The sequence below is a fragment of the Abramis brama genome, assembly GCF_963993115.1.
Source record: "Abramis brama genome assembly, chromosome: 15".
In the NCBI taxonomy this organism is placed as follows: domain Eukaryota; kingdom Metazoa; phylum Chordata; class Actinopteri; order Cypriniformes; family Leuciscidae; genus Abramis; species Abramis brama.
Window position 1 is genome coordinate 18,195,362 of NC_139977.1, and position 19,820 is coordinate 18,215,181.

Sequence of the window (19,820 nt, forward strand, 5' to 3'; positions counted from 1 at the left end):
TTCTTTATATATTAACTATATAAATAGATATTTAAATGAATATATTTGCACATATTCTAATATATAGCCTATATATAATAATAATGAATATATAAATGTATATTTAAAGTAATTTACCTAAATATATTATATAAAATGTATAATATATTTTTAATAATAACTCAAATATTTATAAAATATATTAGACTAATGCATATAGTAGGTCTATCTCTTTATATTATTTTCTGAACAAAATGTTTGTATATATATATATATATATATATATATATATATATATATATATATATATATATATATATACACACACACACACACATTTTTTAGTATATTATATATTATAATATATAATATATAGTATATTATATATTAGTATATAATACTATACTATAGTATATTAGTATATTTTTATAACATATTTTATATATTAAATATTACTATATACAGTGCAATGCATAAGTGAATACACCCATGCTAAAGTTGACTAAAAAGAGGAATAAAAAATCATATTTTGGAAATTGAACTTAATGCCTTAATTTAAAAAATTAGGAAAAATCCAACCTTTAAGGACACCAATTTTCTTTGTGAATGAATAATGTATCGTAAATAAATAAATGTTCTTCCTTAAAATACATGGTGCATAAGTGAGTACACCCCTATGTTAAATTCCCATAGAGGCAGGCAGATTTTTATTTTTAAGTTTTTTTTTTAATTTTCTTTTAGGATACTATGCATCCTGATAAAGTTCCCTTGGCCTTTGGAATTAAAATAGCCCCACATCATCACATAGCCTTCACCATACCTAGAGATTGGCATGGGGTACTTTCCATAAGATCATCTCTCAATGCAAATCAAACTAGCTTTTAGGCTAACTGAAATAAAATCATGCCAATCTCTAGGTATGGTGAAGGCTATGTGATGATGTGGGGTTATTTTAATTCCAAAGGCCAAGGGAACTTTATCAGGATGCATAGTATCCTAAAAAAAATGAAAAAAAATACTTAAAAATAAAAATCTGCCTGCCTCTATGGTAATTTAACATAGGACAACTCACTTATGCACCATGTATTTTAAGGAAGAACATTTATTTATTTACGATACATTATTCATTCACAAAGAAAATTGGTGTCCTTAAAGGTTGGATTTTTCCAAATTTTTTAAATTAAGGCATTAAGTTCAATTTCCAAAATATGATTTTTTATTCCTCTTTTTAGTCAACTTTAGCATGGGTGTATTCACTTATGCATTGCACTGTATATATATATATATATATATATATATATATAGTAATAATTAATATATTATAAAAATTTATGATTTTATATAAAAATTAATAAAAACTAAAAACTATTATTATTTCATAAATATTCAAAATCTTGTCTGTCTTTGCCATGGATGATGACATTGACATATCATAACACTGATAACATTGACACTGATTTTATCCATTAAACTAAACTCTAAAAATAACCAGTGGTTAAATAATGCTTGTTAAAAAATGAGCATGTTTACAACCACTGGATATTTTACTACATACATTTATTGGACTGGTTTGGTGTGTTTTATTATAATAATATCTGGATCACTTTATACATATGGTAGGCCTATGCTGTTCTGGAGTGTCTGTTCAAAAACTGTCCTACAAGCAATTTGCATCAATAACTCACGTATAATAGAATTTCAGAAAGTAATATAATTAGTTCTAATCCTCAACACCAAGTTGGATTTTCCACAAGATTTCCGACTTCTTCCAACTACTTGCCAGATGGCCTTGAATGCGTAATGTATGATAATGCATGATAAAATATACAGCCTTGGACACATCCATATTTCACTGTACATTAAATATTTGTGGGTGGATTTGATTGTTGTTGTAGCCACGAGAAAAAAAATATGACAGGCCTCAGATGCATCATTACAAATATCTCATAGGCTAAATACCCATAACTTCTGTATCTGAGGAGGCAATGTCCTTTATCACAAAACACTAGAGTGCCTGAGGAAATAAAAATATGCTAAACAATACAATGGATGAAATCCATTTTCATCCATTGGATGAAATGTACTGGTTACGTTATTGCCTACAACTCATTGTAAAAGCAGGAGGACGTTTGTGAAATTTACTTGATTGTGACCTTATCATAACTTTATTACGTGTCAGGCATTTTCGACTAGGATGTTTGGTCTTTAGAACTTGTGTAAGAATGAATAATTAAACGCTGTTTGAGCTTCACATCCACTTTTTGACAACTATAACCTTTGTCTTGCTGATGTTTAGCTACACGACGTTTTCGTTATCCCTAGAAGACATTATCAAAGGCCCATTATGGGCCCAGTATGCTTCCACCAGTCCACCATGAAAGCCACCCTATAGATGAGGCTTGAACCCTCAGTATATGGCGTAAGAAGCAAGCGTCAAATCCATTCACTGAGGCAAAGACTTGAGATGTACAGCACATGTAGGTCTACAAAGAGAACATTTCTCAAAGAAACAGGCTAATATTCTTCTTAAATGTTATTTGATGTTAAAAGTGTATTAAAAGACCATCATTTTCGTTTTACAAGCTCAATAAAGTGCGATATTATCTGTAGACAGGATTAAAAGAGATATTTAGCTGCATAATGTAGTTTATTATGCCCTCTTTTGGCAGTGACTGGAACTTTTTCATATTGTCAAAGACTTTCACTTTGTACTTTAAACTCAAGAGACAACCACTGAAGCATTGGATATTGCTGATAAACATAAGTTTGAGATAAATGGTCTCAGATACAAATTATCTTCTTGTTTTTCAAACAAAAAGCACAAATATAACCAGCAAACATCGGGGGCCAAGCACCATGTGGACGATTAAATTGAAATGCATCTTATGATGGGGTTTTTACAGCAAAGTCCATCTTGAATCTTCACTGATAGTTAGGGTTTGATGAAACAGGTTAGAGCATCACAAAAGGGGCAGCTAAGGGGACAACATTTTCAACAAAAAACGGAAAACTTTTTTGCGTTTTGGCCATTCATAAACATGACAATGGCTTTTTGGGAGCCTAAAAAAAATGCAAAATTTTTAAACGGGATTCAAAGTGCAAGTTTTTGAAAAATAATAATGTTATCATCTCCGTGTAAACTACAAAAATGTGAATTTGTGAAAACAGTGACGTCACGCGCTTGCGTATTACGTATTCAGTCTACAGGCGCGTAGTTTTTTTTTTTTACAAAGTGACATCGCCAACTACTGGCCTGGTAAGCATAATACAGTGTTTTTAATCGTTTTTGTGGGTCCGTGTGAACGGGCATTATTTTGACAATGATGTCGGCTGTATGCGAAAAACAAAGGAAAAACTTTTCAGTTTTTAGTACACTGTTGTCATGTAAACGTACCCTAACTTTCAAAATAAATCTTACTGTTAAATTCTTCAAAACAAAAAAACATGTCGTAAGACGTGATCATAATGTATGTGGTGTATTTTATAGATAAACATAATATGATATACACTTAAAACAAGGATTCAGAAAAATACATGAATTTTTAATTCTATCACACCCGGTTGTGGAGTTCTTAGCGCAAACATCAATTTGCTTATTATTTCACCACCTTGTGGATGATTTTTACAAAAATTGGTACACATACTCATTTTCACAAGATGTGTGAATATATTAACATTCATAACAGTAGGTCATTTTGATTTGACATTAGACCCTGAAATTTGATTGGCTGCTGGGGGTCATGTTTTTATGTAGACAAGTCATATTAGAGGATATGTTAGGATGTTTATAAAAGAAGATGCATACCCATTTTCAACATCACAGAAGATACGGTTATGACCTTATAAGGATTTTCAGTTGTAGCGCCCCCTATAGATGCAACTTTGATGCGATTTGGCATCTGTGTATCAAATTTCATTAAGTTTGGACATTACGTACATCACCAAACAAACTAATTTGCTTATATCATAACAACGCTTCAACATATCCAAATTCTTTTGACAACTTTTTGCCACCACTGCCCCTAGCTGCTGCGTGCAAAACTTGGTGAAGATCAGACCAATGGCCTAGGAGGAGAACGAAAATATAGGTTTACAGTAAATTCAAAACGGCCCGTAGGATTCCAGAGTTCAGAACCAAAGAGCAAATTGCCTAATTATAGCGCCACCTAGTGCCACTCAGAAGTGTCTTTCTTTGCGACTGAGTGGCGGCGCACAATTTGGACCATCCTGCCAAGTTTGGTGGTCAATAAAAAAGAAGAAAATCAGTACAAACACAATAGGGTTACAGCACCCCTTAAAACTCTTAAATGCATCTTTGCAGTTTATTTGTACATCAGTTTACAATTCACTGCACATGAGCTTGCTTTACGTCCAATTCATATGGACAATCTGTGTCTGAATGCATGGCACACATCATTAAAGGCAGCTTGTGCTCTGAAAGGAAGTCAAAGCCATCCATGTTGATTGTGACATTGTGAAATTCATGCCAAAAACAAATTCTTTATGTGGTGCAGCTGGATAAAGACAAACAGAAACAAATCAAAATCAAAAAGATAAACACGGGCACTTAGTGGCATTCATTAAAACATGAACAATTGCCTTGTGAAGTCACTCTATCTTAAGGCATCTCAAGCTAGTGTGCACAGTCATGCTGACGTTAACAGGAATGTCTTCCACTATTTAACTACGACTTAGCAACGCATGTAGTGTACTTACAAAAGATATTGCTCCATAATCCATTTTAATGCATGTATTTTGCTGGTCTCTTATTGATGCAAAAATACCATGCTGATAAATATACAATCAGCTGTAACATGAGGCATTACAACCTAAAAACTCCACTATCATAACTCATCCCTTTATATGAGCGCACAGGTTAATTTGTCTCAAACCAACATCTCTGCAACAAATTCACCGTCTTTATACTCAGGAGCATTCAAAACATTCAAAAAATGAGTGCAAAATGTATGTGTCCTGTGTAATTGCATACACGGCATTTTGAAACAAAGGACATTTTGACATTCTCAAAACAAATCCTCATAATATTTGAAGGGGAAAAAAAACAAGATCTGAAATGTTACTCAGATGTAAATGTGCTGAAATGTCAACATGGCTCACAACCATAACACTAAATCCAAGTTTCAGTTGATTTAGGAACAGAAAACGGTAGATAAACCAATAAATCTGCCTGTGTATCACTATATCAAAAACTGTCACAGATTCAAAAAAACACTCAGAGTGTGAGTCTCCTGCCAAAATGGATGAGCACAGCACATTTCTAAACAGAGAGGCAATCAATCTACCTCTGTTCCTGAAAATGATACGAGTAGTTACAGCTGACACGCTCACCAAGCAAGTTATATGACTGTATAACCCATAACGTGAGAAAGAGTGCATGGGTAGAGAATCATCCAGCCCAATGAGTAGTGCAAGCCTTTTCAAAAGGCACTGGAGTGTACTGGAAAACATCAATCATCCACATATTCAAAAATACAGAAAAAAAGAGCACAATCCAAAGTTCAAACATGCAATTACTTAAAAATCTATTGAAATTTACTGATGTTGTAGTTAAAGCCACTATCTGTGGCTTGTGTAAAAGGCACCTAGTGTTAAACTGATGAAGCATCCCATAGGAAAAGAATAGAAGGATAATGTAATAGTAATGCTTTTTAAGTCCTTGTATTTCTGGTGGCATTACAACCTTATTGCCTGCTTCTGTTTATCATTTCTTTATTTAATCATTCTGAAGGCACTATCTGTATCTGAAATATCCCTTAATACCTTGCATTTCTGGCACATATTTTTGGCAAGTGAACAAACAAACACAGTTTCATGTGCTTGAAAGAGCCAAACAATGTGTGGTATTAGTAAAACGTGACTTGAGGTGTACACAAAGCCAAACTGGCTGACTCAAAAACAAGAACGATATATATTAATTTTAGAAGCACACTATATGAGGTTTGGTGTACATGCATGCTTCAGTGAGAGCTGCAAACTGTTCCTCCAGATCCTCCTGCTCCTGAAACAGAGGCTGGATTGTTCTTTCACACTTCCTCGTAGAAAGCCATCTGAGCCATGTAGGCAGAATTTCTCTGCAACAGACAGACACGGCAGAATAAGAACATTGTTACATTCTTTTGGGGAATGTGAACTATTTCATGAAAAGAACTGGGGAAAGCTGAATTACTCCAATCACATGATCCTTCAGAAATCATAATATGCTGATTTGGTGCTCAAGTAACATTTCTTATTATCATCAATGTTGATAATAGCTGTGATGCTTAATATTTTACTCTTCAGGATTGTTTGAGGATTTTGTAACATTGTTCAAGTCTTTACTGTCACTTTTGTTCAATTTAATATGCGTTTGTCGAAAAACATTTGAACGGTTTAGCTAGTTTGTTTGATATTACATGTAATGCCTATTTTCCATGAGTACCAGTATGTGTGAGTGTTTCTTACATTGCTGTGGGGAATATAAGGAGGTTCTGTGTAACTCCTGAGGTTGTAGATTCCAGCTTGTTGCTGCTCTTCCAGCTTAAGGGATTCAATCTCTGATTTGAGCTCCTTCAGCTGGTCTTGAAGATGTTTGCTCTTCTCCATGTACTCTAGCCTGAGACACACACAAGGAGACAGCAGCTTGAATCCAGCTTCGTTTTTCAATCGTTTTTCAGACATAACATGATAAAGTGTATACCGTTCTCTCTCAATCTCCATCGAAAGTCTTTTCATATCAGAGTCTTTGAAGTCCATTCGGATGGAGCCGCCCATGTCTAGAGCCAAATCTGGATTCTCTGGCCCAGTGGGTGGAGGAGGGCTAGAGTATGCTGCTATTAACTGAGCACATGACACAAATGACATGTTTTAAAAGCATTACGTGGACAATAAACAGCAGAATACTTTTGATACACGTTTTAACAACCTTACAGGATATGTTGTTTTGGTGATTTCCACGAGTTTCTGCTTTGCCCTACGTTCTGCGTCTTTAGCTTCATTCAGATCCTGTTTCAGGTGGTCTGCCTCCTTCAGTCTGAACGCCACAAAAACAAGACAAGAATTAAACTTCTTTAAACAAAAGGCTCTCAGTGAAACTTGATTCTGATTGGTCATTCATGGCACAGAGTGTCAAATATTTTAGTATAACTGAGCATTTTTCAAATGTATTATTTGTGTAAAACGCTTTTTAATGAAGAAAAATTGAAAGCGACTTAAATATTACATTTCTTTATTTACTTGAATAATTAATTGAAAATTTGAAACAATGTTAATAAGAGAGAATAACTGAAACCATTGTTTTCATTTATTTTGTTAATATGGTTGCACTATATTTTACAGTACGTGCACTTACGTGTACTTGCATAGTGTGCTTACCTAAGAAAGTACTGAGTAATGTAAGGTAACTACATGGGTTAAGGTTAGGTTTAGGAATAGGTTCAGGGTTAGTATCTAGTTATTACCCAGTTATTGTAATAACTATAATTAATACATAATATGTACATGGGGAACAGGACTGTAAAATAAAGTGCTACCTTTAATATTTATATTAAACTTTTGAACTAAAAAGTGTGTTCATTAACATAATTTTTGCTGTGAAATAAGTATCCAGAATGATGAAATTTCACTGGTACTGGTATCAACGACTGACAACTGTAATGGCCCACCTCCTCTCTGATTGCTCAACAAGCTTAACCGCCAGTTGTTCTGCTTCTCTCATCTTCTGCTCCATCAGTCTCTTCTCTTCTTTGGTTTTAAGGGCTGTGACCTCCAGCCTCTGCCTGTCCTGTTCTGCCTCAGCTGCTTTGTGGGCCAGTAGTTTGGCCTCCTCCTCTGCGATCTGGGCTTTCTCAGCCAGAAGGTCGGCCGTCTCCTCAGAGCGCAGCTGTAAAGAGGGAGACCAATAGGGAGTCTCAGTCAGAGCATGAATGGAATTCTAATGTGAGTCCAGGACAATGGTTTACACCTTAATAGCTCTGCAGTTCATCTACAATTTACATCTGGACCACATACTTTTATACTGCCGGGGCTCTGAGGACATATATTACAAGCTGGCAGGGAAAAGAGAGTAATTTTCAAGCTTAGCAAAACCCTCACTAGAGCTTCATTGGCCATTCGAGCCTCGTCCTGTAGCTGGAACAGACGACGCTCCATCTCTTCTTTCGCCCGCTCCGCTTCCTCCCTCATCTGCTTCTCCCGCGCAAGAATCTGACGCTCAACCTAAATATACACACACATAATAAGCCAATGGCAGAGATCTGGCACAAGATAATACAAGACAAGGCAAACATTTTAATATAGATTAAAAATAGATTTTTAAAAAAAAAAACTGTTTAATTCATGTACACTACCATTCAAAAGTTTTTTTATTACAATTTAAATGTAATTTATTCCTGTGAAAGCTTAATTTTCAGCATCATTACTCCAGTCTTAAGTGTCACATGATCCTTCAGAAATCATTCTAATATGCTGGTTTGGAGCTCAAGAAACATCTCTTATTATTATTAGTTGAAAAAGGTTATGCTGTTTAATATTTTTGCAGAAAACATAAAACAATTTCAGGATTCTTTGATGAACAAAGTTTTAATCAATTAGATGCACTCTTACTGAACAAAAGTATTTGCTTTAAAAAACAAAAATCTTACTGGCCCCAAACTGTTGAACGGTAATGTACTTTATCCTGCCCATACTGAAGCTAAACATGTATTGCATAAGTTAGTTTGTTAAGTCTCTGTTGTTTTAATGTTTATAGCTGTAATGTTCATTATATTTAATGAATCTTTGATTAGCATAATAGAAATTAAATTAATAAAGATTCATAAGAAATGCGATACCACTCAGCTCTATCATTAATGAAGAAGGTTAATGATAATAAACATTCAACTAATGAATGGAAGTAAAATGACAGACCTTTTTCCTGGCCTTCTCCTCTTTGGCCTGAGCCTTCATCTGTTGCACCTCTATGGAATCCACCTTCCTCCTCCTCATGAACAGGTCGTGGTTCCCAATACACAACTGTAATATCTAATATATACAAATGACATGAGCAACTCTTTTGATAGGCTATTACAGAAACACTCATAAAAGCAACTCACCAGTTTGTTAACTCTAAGCTGAGATGAGTAGAATTTAAAAACTTCCTTTTTCTTGTCCAATGGTTTGATAGTAAACTGAGAAGAGACATAAGGTATGTTTGAATCATTTTGTCCCAATTTTGGATTTTAATTTATGTTTTTGGCTCTCCCAACCTCCTTCTCGCTGTACGAGATGTTTCGGATTCCACTCCATGGGAAGGATTTGTTGGGGCTGAGCTTGCTGTTGGGACAGTAGATGTGAAGACCCTGAGCATCAACTCCAAGAAGCAGCTCTGTGTCCCTCTTATTTTGCTGTGTAAAACCAAAGTAGCAGAGATTTAAAGAAATAGTTCACCCAAAAATGAAAATGATCCCATAATTTACTCTCCCTCAAGCCATCCTAGGTGTATATTTAGGTGACTTTTCTTCTTTCAGTCCAACACAATCAGATTTATATTAAATACTATCCTGGCTCTTCCCAGCTTTGTCATGGCATTGAATAGTGAATGAGTTTTTGAAGCTCCAAAAAGCGCATCCATGGGGTGGTCAAAGTCTTGTTTCATGATATGATCAATTTTATTTCACGAAAACGATATACATCACGATATAGCTATTTTTATTTTATTTTATTTAGGACAATAGGACAAATCCAATATAACGAAAATGTGAATTAAACTATTTAAGTTTTTCAGGTACAATAGGTTTATTTAACATGTAGTTAGAAATAGTACAGAAATTCAATAATCATAATGTAAAAAATTAAATACTCACGTCTTCACTGTATGAATAAAATATAAAAATTTTCTTCAGGAGCAGTAAGTTATTTTTCCTTTTGTTTGATTAACATTAATGGCACAGAGATCAGCAGGTTTATTAGGCTAATGTCAATTTAAGACTGAATGCACAGATCCAATATACTGATACACATCCACACCTAACTGTTTACTTTCACATGAGACATAATCGACTGTTTACATGAATACTCCACACGATGGGCATTTTGATATGTTTTTGTGTATCCATATTTGTAAAGAGATCCGTGATCGCATGCTGAGAGACGCTGCTTTCTGTGCGCGCTTCAGCAGTGTGTCCATCAGTGCGAGCACCGCATTGAGTTCTTCTTCACAGCTTATTGAGCTTAACTCTTTTAACCCTTAAGCACCTCCCAAATTTGTGATCGCATTCTGAGAGGCATCTTTGCACACCAACAATGTACGAGAGAAGATAGTATTTAAAGCGGCGCTATGCAGTTTTGGCAATTTCTTCTCTGTTTTATTGCAGGTTTCTCTATAGAGCTCCCCCTACAGCTTCGGAATAGATATTTGACAACACTGTCGTAAAAATTTGTTGGCGACTCTCCCCCCTCCCATCTTCTCCCTCTGGCCATGTGCATTTGTTTTCAAAGAAGCCGGCGAAGGCACGGAGCCATGTCCACTGAGGTATGTATGATACACAGAAGGCCAGCATATAAATGTTGAGTGCAGTGCTGTAAAGCAATTCGTTACATCGTGAGACCTGATATCACGCGATACTTCCTGACGCTGAGGCCGGCGGGTGTTGCAAGGGTGTTTTTTCCGCTCACAGGCGCTAAGGGGAAGCGAGACGGCCACCATTCAACCCGAAAAAAGTCATATAATCATTCCAATGACTCCGAAGCTGTTCAGTAAAACTGCATAGTTCAACTCTGATTGTGTTCGACTGAAAGGAGAAAGTCATATACACCTAGGAATGGCTTGAGGGTGAGTAAATATGGGATAATTTTCAGTTTTGAGTGAACTATTCCTTTAACTGTACATCATCTAAAATTTAACTAACTAACTACACACAATATCTACGAAAATATACCAAGAGGAAATTGTTCCTTCCAAGTGATCTCAAAGTCTCAGTTTTGAGAAGCATTCATTTTCAAAATCCCAAATGTAGTGTGCACCACTGAACATTCAGCTTTCTTCCAAGCAGTGTACAAATGGAGAATATTTTAATAAAGGGAAAAAAGAGACTTACTGTAATAGAAAAGTAGCTAACTCCATACATCTCTAGATCCTGCGCTATTTTTAGATATTCCATCTCAGCCTCGTCCCTACAAAAACAAAATAAATGTAGCGGGTCTTTCATGTTGAAGAGAGTTTACATGGACGCAACAGGATATGCACAGTTTTACCTTGTGATGCTTCTGTGTTCAGCATACCAAGCGGTTATCTTCTCTTCCCACATGTCAGGTGTCATCTGATACTGCATCAGCACCTGGAAAATAAAACACATAAATCAAATACACAAGTCATTTTAATGAATGCAAACGTTGGTTAATTCTCAAGTAGTACAGCCTTTACTCACTCTTTTAGGCAAGAGTTCATCTTGAGCTAAGAAACCTGGCTTGTGAAAGTTTGGATCGTAATCCCCATACTACAGAAAAAAAGACAAAAAGGAAATATTTAATAATCACTATATAATTATATGCATTTTTGCATTAAACACTGATATGGAGACCTACCTTGGCTTGCACAGCATATGACGCCAAAAGAACAGAGGCTTCTGGAGAGCAAAAAATCTCCTCATCTAGTATCTGCTTTTTAACCTTTGTAAAGAAACAAAAAGATACTTCATTTTAACTCTAGAAGAACTCTGCTCAAAGAAAACAAGATTAATTAATGCAAAACACCAAAAGAGGATTTTGGAGCAGAAAAGGAGAGAAATCATGCTCAATTCACAAGAACAACTCCCACATACTTGTAAGAAGAAGAGGTGCTGAGTAATTTCCTGAACAAGCTCATCCTCAACTTTCTCAGGGAAGAATTTGGCAAGAAAATGAAATGTTATCGGAGAGTCCTTTGGAACTTCTTGATCCAGAACCTAGATGGATTTAAAAATCCAACAAACTCATCAGGGTATTCCTATAATACTGTAAGAACTACATTATTCTCAGAACTTGTTCACACTGCTCTGCCACCACGTCTCACCCGTTTATCAGGCTTCAGCCAGGCATAAGTGTCTTTCACTGTGTATCGAAGGCCAAAAAACCACGTTTCCCTCAGACCGATGGTCCGGCACACCAGGTCAAACAAATCTTTCCCTTTCCATTTGACCTATAAGATGGAGATAAACATAAAAACGGTGTGGTAACAAAATGGTAATACAGGCCACAGAACTAAAAACACATAGGTATGCATGTTCATATGTTTACCTCACAACTGAACTCCATTTCAGCATCCATAGTGCTGACTTTGACTTTAAAAGTCTTTGGTTGCTTCTTTTTTAGACCCAAAATCGACATTGTGACTTCTTAAGCACCTGCAAACATAAAGATTTACTGTAAAATAGTCAAGTAAAATATATCCCCCTGAGACCCAGTCAAAGACAAGGCCTTACAGCATGTTTATCAGGCATTTTGGGGAGACACAACAAGTAAAAAGAGAAATAAATTATATCAATATGTTCCTATGAAATATGAAAATGTTGTCAAGCTATAACTCCCATTAATACACTTTTTTTCATTACATGTTGTCCCAAGAAGACATTAATATGCAAAATTAGATACAATACGATAGCCTACATTGTATAGAACGGGACTACCCATTTATGGCCATGTTTACACACATATTGCATAAAGTAAAACACAACAGTATATCAAATCATTCGGTTATTTTTCGTAACATAGTTGAGAATCATCTTTATGAAAAATTTTGGTTAGATTAAAGACTGATAAAAAAAATTAGAAATAGCTTAAAATATGAATATATATATATATATATATATATATATATATATATATATATAGATTATATATTTCCCCCATTTGTTTCTTATGCTACAAACAATGTAAAAAATATCACAAAACTTTTTTTTTTGGTTCTCAGGAGAATATTTTACATTTTGCAAATTTTAAAGTTTAAATGTATTCATAAAGTATATTTTAAAACAACAGATGTACAGCTGAGGAAATATACAGGAGATAATATCTAAAACGAATATCTAATATCTAAAAGAATAAATAAATGGAAAACAATGAATTTATATGTTAAAACTAATATATATATATATATATATATATATATATATATATATATTATTAAATAACCTATTGCATGCACTATCATGAGTGCAGTGCTAACTTTACTTTCACATGGCAGATGCATGAGACCGCAGGTAAGTTAAGTCGCTAACACGCTAATAAATTGTTTGTTCACATACAATACAACGTAGATTAACTACTTTTATTCATTTTCACGGTACATACTATTATTCTTCACCCTTTTAGAGTTAGATTTTACACAGTCTGCCATGTTATAGCGAGCTAGCATGAACAATACGACTTCACAGAGCTTGAGTTTCTTTCTTAAATCCTGACATAAAAAGTACTCTTCTCCGTGTGCAGCTGCACAATGGCACTTTAAACGGTACAGAAATAATTTGCGAACATTTTTAAAGATTTGGGAATGAAACCAGCTAAATAACAATCAGTTAACGTTACCTTGAATAGGTTGTGTTGAAACAGGCCCAATCCACAGCTCGGAGTTTCCAGTCTCTCTAAACCACAACAATGTAAACCGTATTTGGTTCGTTCCCCTAACGTACATGGAAATCACTATAAACGAGTCGGAAAGTGTATACAACTCTTAAAAATCGTCCATTTTCTTATTGACCCATAAGTTGGCCGGTTGTGGAATATAAATCTGGTGTTTTCTTGAGTAGAATGTGTTGGATAGGGAGTTAGCACTTAGCAGCACTTTATTGATTCTCTTTGCCGCCCTCTACCGGTACATAGAATAACAGTTTAAGGAGTTTGTAGTACAGTGATTTGATTTCTGTCCACTCTCTCAATAAATAAACTGCATTTGAATGAGGAACTGAGTTTTCATTAACCGTATAGTACTTTAATAAATATCATACTTTTGTACGTATTATGATCAAATATTGTGTCAGAATCTCAGTTTGCGTTTGTAAATTGGTATGCCAATATGTAGATTACATTTTATAATGAAATCTCTTACATTACAATTATGCATTTTAGAAGAATATTTTATCCAAATGTAAAGATAAAATCCAAATTTTATCCAAACATTTAAATGTCACATGCAATGTTTATAGTAGCCTATCTCATGCCTTGTAAAGATTTCAAAAATATTCTCTCCTTAGAAATTGCCCTAAAGAGTAACTGAATCTGTGTAATTTTTCCTGAAGGAATGGCGAACACCAGTCGGACCTTTTCTGATGTGAGGAATGTGATCCTGTCGGCTCATAAAAACACAGGGGCCCAGGATAAGGTTGGCTTCTATGATACCTGGGCTGAGAACTATGAGCAGGTAAACTTAAGGAGGAGTAATTTTCCTAGTACCTTTTTGAAAACAATTTCATCTGTAATAATGTTGCTTTCTCAGGATGTAGCGCTGCTGGATTACCGTGCCCCTTTGTTAGCGGCTGAGTGTGTGAGCTCATTTTTCACAGGTGACAGAGAGAAGGCCACTGTCCTGGATGTGGCCTGTGGAACAGGCCTGGTCTCTGCACATGTAAGCATTGCTTTATTCGAATGCTGGTGGGCACAAGAGAATGTGATAAGCTTGCTAATGCAAAGAGTGATGTAATTTATTTTCTTAATCCCATTTGTTTGAGAAAAGTTAAAGAAAATGGGGTTCCATCATTTTGTTGGAGTAGATGGATGTTTGGCGATGCTGGAGTTGGCAAAGAAAACTGGACTTTATCAGCAACTTAAGCAGTGCCTGCTTGGTCATGATGAAATTTCAGTAGAAGCTGGTAATGAACCATACTACGCTGTGAACTTTAATGTTTTGGGCTTTTACTGTCTAAATATAACTGATTAATTTGTATTTCCTCATTGGTAGTGTCTGTTTTAATGTCATTTTTAAGTTTCAGACTTAAAAAAAAAAAAAAAAAAAAAAGCTTACACATTAATGTAATGTTCTATACTGTAATGTTATTAAAACCAAAACTTTAATTGTTAATATTAATCTGCTCAATATACTGCTGGTTTAATCTATAGGACAATCTGCACATAAAGAATCCACATTTTGATTCCCCAAGTTTTAGCTGTTATAACTAATCATCTGAATAATAAAACATGCTATTGTTATATAACATTGATATTTAAATTGATTAGCACTGTTGCATTTTTGACTTGATTCTCTCCTTTGTCTCAGAAACATATGATATTGTTATAATTGTTGGAGCTCTAAGCGTTGGGCATGTGCCTTTGACAGTCATCAGAGAGCTCTGGGATGCTACAAAACCAGGTAACTTGTGCATTTCACATTAATAACACGAAATGCATGTAGTTAAATGCATGTTTTGTGTTGTTGTTATTAAAGGGATCGTTCATTTTTGGGTGAAATGCAGTTCAAATGCAGTTCAGTTTAGAGCAAATGCACACGTGAGCTGACGCTGTGTTTGTTTACAACAGAGAGGGAAGACACATATGTTGTATTGTTCATCAAAATGATACATACAGTACTTGTGCTTTTCCTGGATGCCGAAAGCTATATGAAAAATTAAAGGTAGGGTAGGCAATTTCCGGCAAGGCTAGCAATAGCAAGCTACCTTTGAAATCATAAGCTCCCACCCTCACTTCAGAGCATCTCCAAAACCACACCTCCTCCAAAACGCATGAACTTGTACAGAAGGAAGCAAATAAAAACATCACAAGAGACGGCGTTAAATTACCTCATGTCTCAAAGCATTATAATAATAATGGCAGGTAGGACATCGGAACGAGGGCAATGATTGGACAAACATTTTATGGTCCTACACCTTCCACAGACGAGATATATATATATATCGTCTGTGGAAGGTTTTGTATTGAGCGTGATTCTTCCTAAACTCCATCATTCTGTGTAACAGGCGGCTATGTGTGCATGACTACTAGAGGGAACGCTGATAACCGGGAGTACAAGGCTGAGCTGGAGAAAATGATCAAAGCACTTGAGGAAGAGCAGAAATGGAGCCGTGTGACTGTTGTTGAGGTGGAGGAATGGGAGAGAGCTGTTTCAGAACAGGACAGCGGGTACATTCCAGGTGCCATTTATCTGTATCAGAAAAGTGTTTAGGATCACACAAGAGCAATCCAGTGCTGCACAGCAATCCACACACAGCTATTCTACAGAATTCTTATTCCACCAGCAGGTGGTAGCATTTTTTCATAAATCATAGTATCACTTGTTTGAAAAGTACTTTTGTTCCCCAGAGAAGCACCTAGAACAAAGAGAAATGCCAAAACGTGATCTATCTATGTGTTTTGGCACTAAATTATTTCACCTGGAACTTGTACACAGTGCAGTCACTTTAAGGTTTTTGTTCAAGTAAAGTCCATGAACCTAAATGATTTCGTGAGAAAATGTCTGAGGTGTTTCATTACTAATCTACCATTCCCCAGTTACATCTAACCTTTCAGTTTGCCACTTTGCCACTCCTCGATACTCCGACCGCTAGACTTTTGAAGCTGTCATTTCCGTTGGTGCCGTGTGACATAAATAAAACACACAAACAATGTTCGGTTTAGATTTTTGAGTGCGTAATATAAATAAGAATATTTTACAGGACACATTCCAGTTTAAAATGTTGTTGTTGAAATCCAATGTCATGATTTTTGGGTGTTATGATGTTGAAATTGCATTATTCTATATGTGCATATATCAATACCTAACAGAGACCATTAAAATACATTTGATTTGATGTAATTTAGACAATATTTCAAGCACAGACAGAAATAAATGTACATGTGTAAGCAAATAAACAGATTACAAAATCTCACTGTTTATTTATTAGCTTGCATTCTAGAAAAGTTTAGAACTGTCTTAAATCACAGTGTTTTGACTAAACAAATATTACAAGGGCATACTTGAAGGCATTCAGGAAGTGTTGACTTTATATTTCTTAACTTGTAACAGCTAATTCAACTTAGGTTTTAAGCAAAACGTTGAGAAGAACGTTGAGATTTTTGGTTAAGCATCACTATAGCACACTCCACCGTCTTTTAAACACTCTGTGTCCTGTCTTTTTAAACACTCTGTGTCCTGACAACATGCAAAGCTTTTCAAAACAGATACTTTCTGTTGAACCGGTTTGGCCTAGATCTGCCGTTTCATTCAGGGCTTGAGCTGACACAAGAATAGCTAACAATGAAGAGAGTGTTCTTTTCCCTCTCTTGTAACATATGAACCAAACCATTGTCCATCTCTGTAAGATCACCTGTGTGGCCAAGGTCATAGCATGGCATGACTGTTTCAACCCAAAATATGTTCATTTTAGAATCTTAGCAGGTTAAAAAAAAACACACTGAATGAAACTGACTAATTTCCATATGTTAGTTGAAGCTGCGTCAGTGTTTTTTTTTTTTTTTTTCCAAACACAAATGAGAACACACTGCTAACTACTGACAGCCATTTTATTCATGACATTATGTATGTAAATAACATGACAGGAAAACATTTTACCACATACAATCATGAATATACATTATTTAGAGCAAATATATACACATTAAAGACTAAATGTATCAAAGCTATTAAAATGAACTATAAAACAACAATAATAATCTTGACTGCTGAGGTCTGAGTGTAATCACAGTGTAAATCTTCATCTCAATCAGCTGCACTTCCTAAAGTGCCTCCAATTCTCTAAAAAAAAATTAAATAAGCAACTGCGATCATTATCAATTTTACATAACAATATTCAGACACTACATTCATAATTTTATTTCTTCATTTGACCAGTAATTCCTAATTCACAGTGCTATGGCAGGTATATGACTGTCCAAGTGCATGTAAGTCCCTCAGTCAACGCAGATCTTGCGTTCTCAGTGTCTCCTTAATCAAATGTATGACTTCGGAGCATTTTCAGATGCCTCACTAAGTTCAGAGGGGCCCAGCATGTGATCCATACCATCATCAATCAGCTGGGACTTTGTCCACGCGCCGCTGCCCTGCTCAGTCTCTGGCACTGATTCGGCTCTGGCAAGCTGGGACTTTGTAGTCGATGGCCAGCTCTGGTGGGAGTCTGCGGAGAGTGGTCTGCCCTGATTCAGCGGAGCTTTCTGACTCCATTGGGACCTCACAGATGGAGTGGCACACTGCCGCGACCTCACGGAGATGGGCTGCATCCTGTGCGAGCCCGCCCTGCTGGACCCTGCCTGCGAAGAGCGCACGATCAGGTACTTCACTGAAGGACCTCTGTCATCCTCTGTTTTGTCTTTGCAGATACTGGTGCACAACATTCCTCCACTCAACATGAGGACAACAGATGCACCCCAACCAACATAAATGGCGGCGCCAATCTCCCTGCGCTGGGAACTGGTCAACAGCGGGTCGTAAAACGCTTTAACCACAATGCCAGCCGACCAGGAGACAGGGATGATGCAGAGAATTCCGGCGACGATCAACGTCGCGCCGGCCGCTGTGGCAACTCTGGCTTTGGATCTTTTGGAGCTGTTCATGAAGATGGTGCACTTTCCTCCGATGAAGGCCAAAACAAGGCCCACTGCTCCTAAAAGGACAGACATCACCGTGATTGCCCGAGCGGCCTGCAGATCTGAGCTTAGTGCGAGCGTGGACTCGTACGGTTTGCACTGCATTTGGCCAGTGCTTTGTATAACGCAGCTCATCCAGATCCCCTCCCACATGATCTCTGAGGTGACAATGGTGGTTCCAACGAAGGCTGTCACACGCCACATTGGCATGATGCAGGACAGGAGGGCTCCAGTCCATCCCAGTAAGGCCAAGGCACTCGCCAACATGTGCATGCCAAGGGAAGGCATCTCGCTGGGGTTCAATTAAACACGTCCACTGCTATACAGAGGCTTCTTCGTTCCTCTCACCGGTTAAAGCCTTTTTGAAGGCCTTGTTTCCTTCTTCACTCATTCCTGTCTGCAGCTCAGCTTTCGCTCTGGTGACAGGGATGAGGTGTTTGTATATGCTAAAAAGAAAGAGAATAACTGAGGAGGCGTGTGCAGTTCAATAGACCATGCCTCCATTAGCCCGCTTGCTACCAGACTAACCAGATTCCTTGGACAATGGGCGGGTCATGTAAAAAGAGGTAGATGGGCAACTGTTTAGATGGAAATTTGCATTGGACTCCTGAAAAGGGCTCAGGTGTTCGTGCGTCACTTGTGTACAGGGATCCAGATGCAGTTTCGATCACACGCTTTTGTTTTTCTGACCACCGAGGCAGCCCTTATATCCCATAAAATGTTCATAATTGATGCCATAATTATTCTTTTATATTAAAAAGACTGTGTCAAACCAAAAGTTCAGCCAAAAATGAAAATTCTGCAATAATTTACCCTCATGTCCTTTTGAACTTGAAGGACTTTCTTTCTTCCATGGTACATAATGGAAGAAGATATTTTGAAGAATGTTGTGACTATTCACTTGCATTGTATAGACAAAAAAACAGATACATTTCTCAAAATATGTTCCTCAGAAGAAAGTCAGTCACATAAGTTTGAAACAACATGAGTAATGATGACAGAATTTTGAGCTATAACCTTTAAGAATGATTTCACTACTTTATTGCCATTTACGTATTTATATTGCACATAAAATGTAAGACAAGTGTGGTTACTAATTTAAAGGACTAACAAGTAAGTTTATAAATTGTAAAAGTTAAATAAAGAAGTTATATATGAATTATTTGAATGCCAAACAGGATTGTTGCCATATTCACAATCTTGCTGCTCACCTGTTTGCTTAGTGTCAAATTACTTGACATGATGAGTCACATGTTTTTTGGAAACAATTTTAGAGGTTGGCAACGAAGAGAATGTTAAGG

At 36.3% G+C, this 19,820-nt stretch overlaps 3 protein-coding genes across 3 annotated transcripts; 1 reads left to right on the forward strand and 2 right to left on the reverse strand.

Annotated features, from left to right (window-relative positions):
• Nucleotides 1-4,273: 4,273 nt before the first annotated feature.
• On the reverse strand, nucleotides 4,274-13,794 carry nf2b (NF2, moesin-ezrin-radixin like (MERLIN) tumor suppressor b). The gene is made up of 17 exons (XM_084138101.1): nucleotides 13,516-13,794; nucleotides 12,229-12,335; nucleotides 12,005-12,130; nucleotides 11,775-11,897; nucleotides 11,539-11,622; nucleotides 11,382-11,450; nucleotides 11,209-11,291; nucleotides 11,052-11,127; nucleotides 9,222-9,359; nucleotides 9,069-9,143; nucleotides 8,884-8,997; nucleotides 8,071-8,193; nucleotides 7,641-7,858; nucleotides 6,907-7,009; nucleotides 6,677-6,816; nucleotides 6,442-6,592; nucleotides 4,274-6,071 (listed from the first exon to the last, which is right to left on the reverse strand). Exons 2-17 carry the CDS (start codon nucleotides 12,316-12,318, stop codon nucleotides 6,024-6,026), a joined length of 1,761 nt encoding a protein of 586 aa, XP_083994227.1. The 5' UTR covers nucleotides 12,319-12,335; nucleotides 13,516-13,794; the 3' UTR covers nucleotides 4,274-6,023.
• On the forward strand, nucleotides 13,130-16,804 carry mettl27 (methyltransferase like 27; the record flags this gene model as incomplete). Its single annotated transcript, XM_084138125.1, has 6 exons — nucleotides 13,130-13,190; nucleotides 14,226-14,347; nucleotides 14,423-14,551; nucleotides 14,660-14,795; nucleotides 15,200-15,292; nucleotides 15,897-16,804. The coding sequence occupies 6 exons, from the start codon at nucleotides 13,130-13,132 to the stop codon at nucleotides 16,100-16,102; spliced, it is 747 nt and encodes a 248-aa protein (XP_083994251.1). The 3' UTR covers nucleotides 16,103-16,804.
• On the reverse strand, nucleotides 16,794-19,684 carry cldn30 (claudin 30). Its single transcript, XM_084138120.1, has one exon. The coding sequence runs from the start codon at nucleotides 18,805-18,807 to the stop codon at nucleotides 17,866-17,868; it is 942 nt and encodes a 313-aa protein (XP_083994246.1). The 5' UTR covers nucleotides 18,808-19,684; the 3' UTR covers nucleotides 16,794-17,865.
• Between the last annotated feature and the right edge of the window lie 136 nt (nucleotides 19,685-19,820).

What these genes read in the sequence shown, in the direction of transcription:
- nf2b (XM_084138101.1), bottom strand. Translation starts at nt 12,318, where the DNA reads ATGTCGATTTTGGGTCTAAAAAAGAAGCAACCAAAGACTTTTAAAGTC. An exon ending in AGGAGAAGGCCAGGAAAAAG is followed by an intron (nt 8,194 to 8,883) that starts GTCTGTCATTTT and finishes GTGTATATTTAG; the next exon opens with GTTGAGCGTCAGATTCTTGC. An exon ending in TCACCAAAACAACATATCCT is followed by an intron (nt 6,817 to 6,906) that starts GTAAGGTTGTTA and finishes TCATGTGCTCAG; the next exon opens with TTAATAGCAGCATACTCTAG.
- cldn30 (XM_084138120.1), bottom strand. Translation starts at nt 18,807, where the DNA reads ATGCCTTCCCTTGGCATGCACATGTTGGCGAGTGCCTTGGCCTTACTG.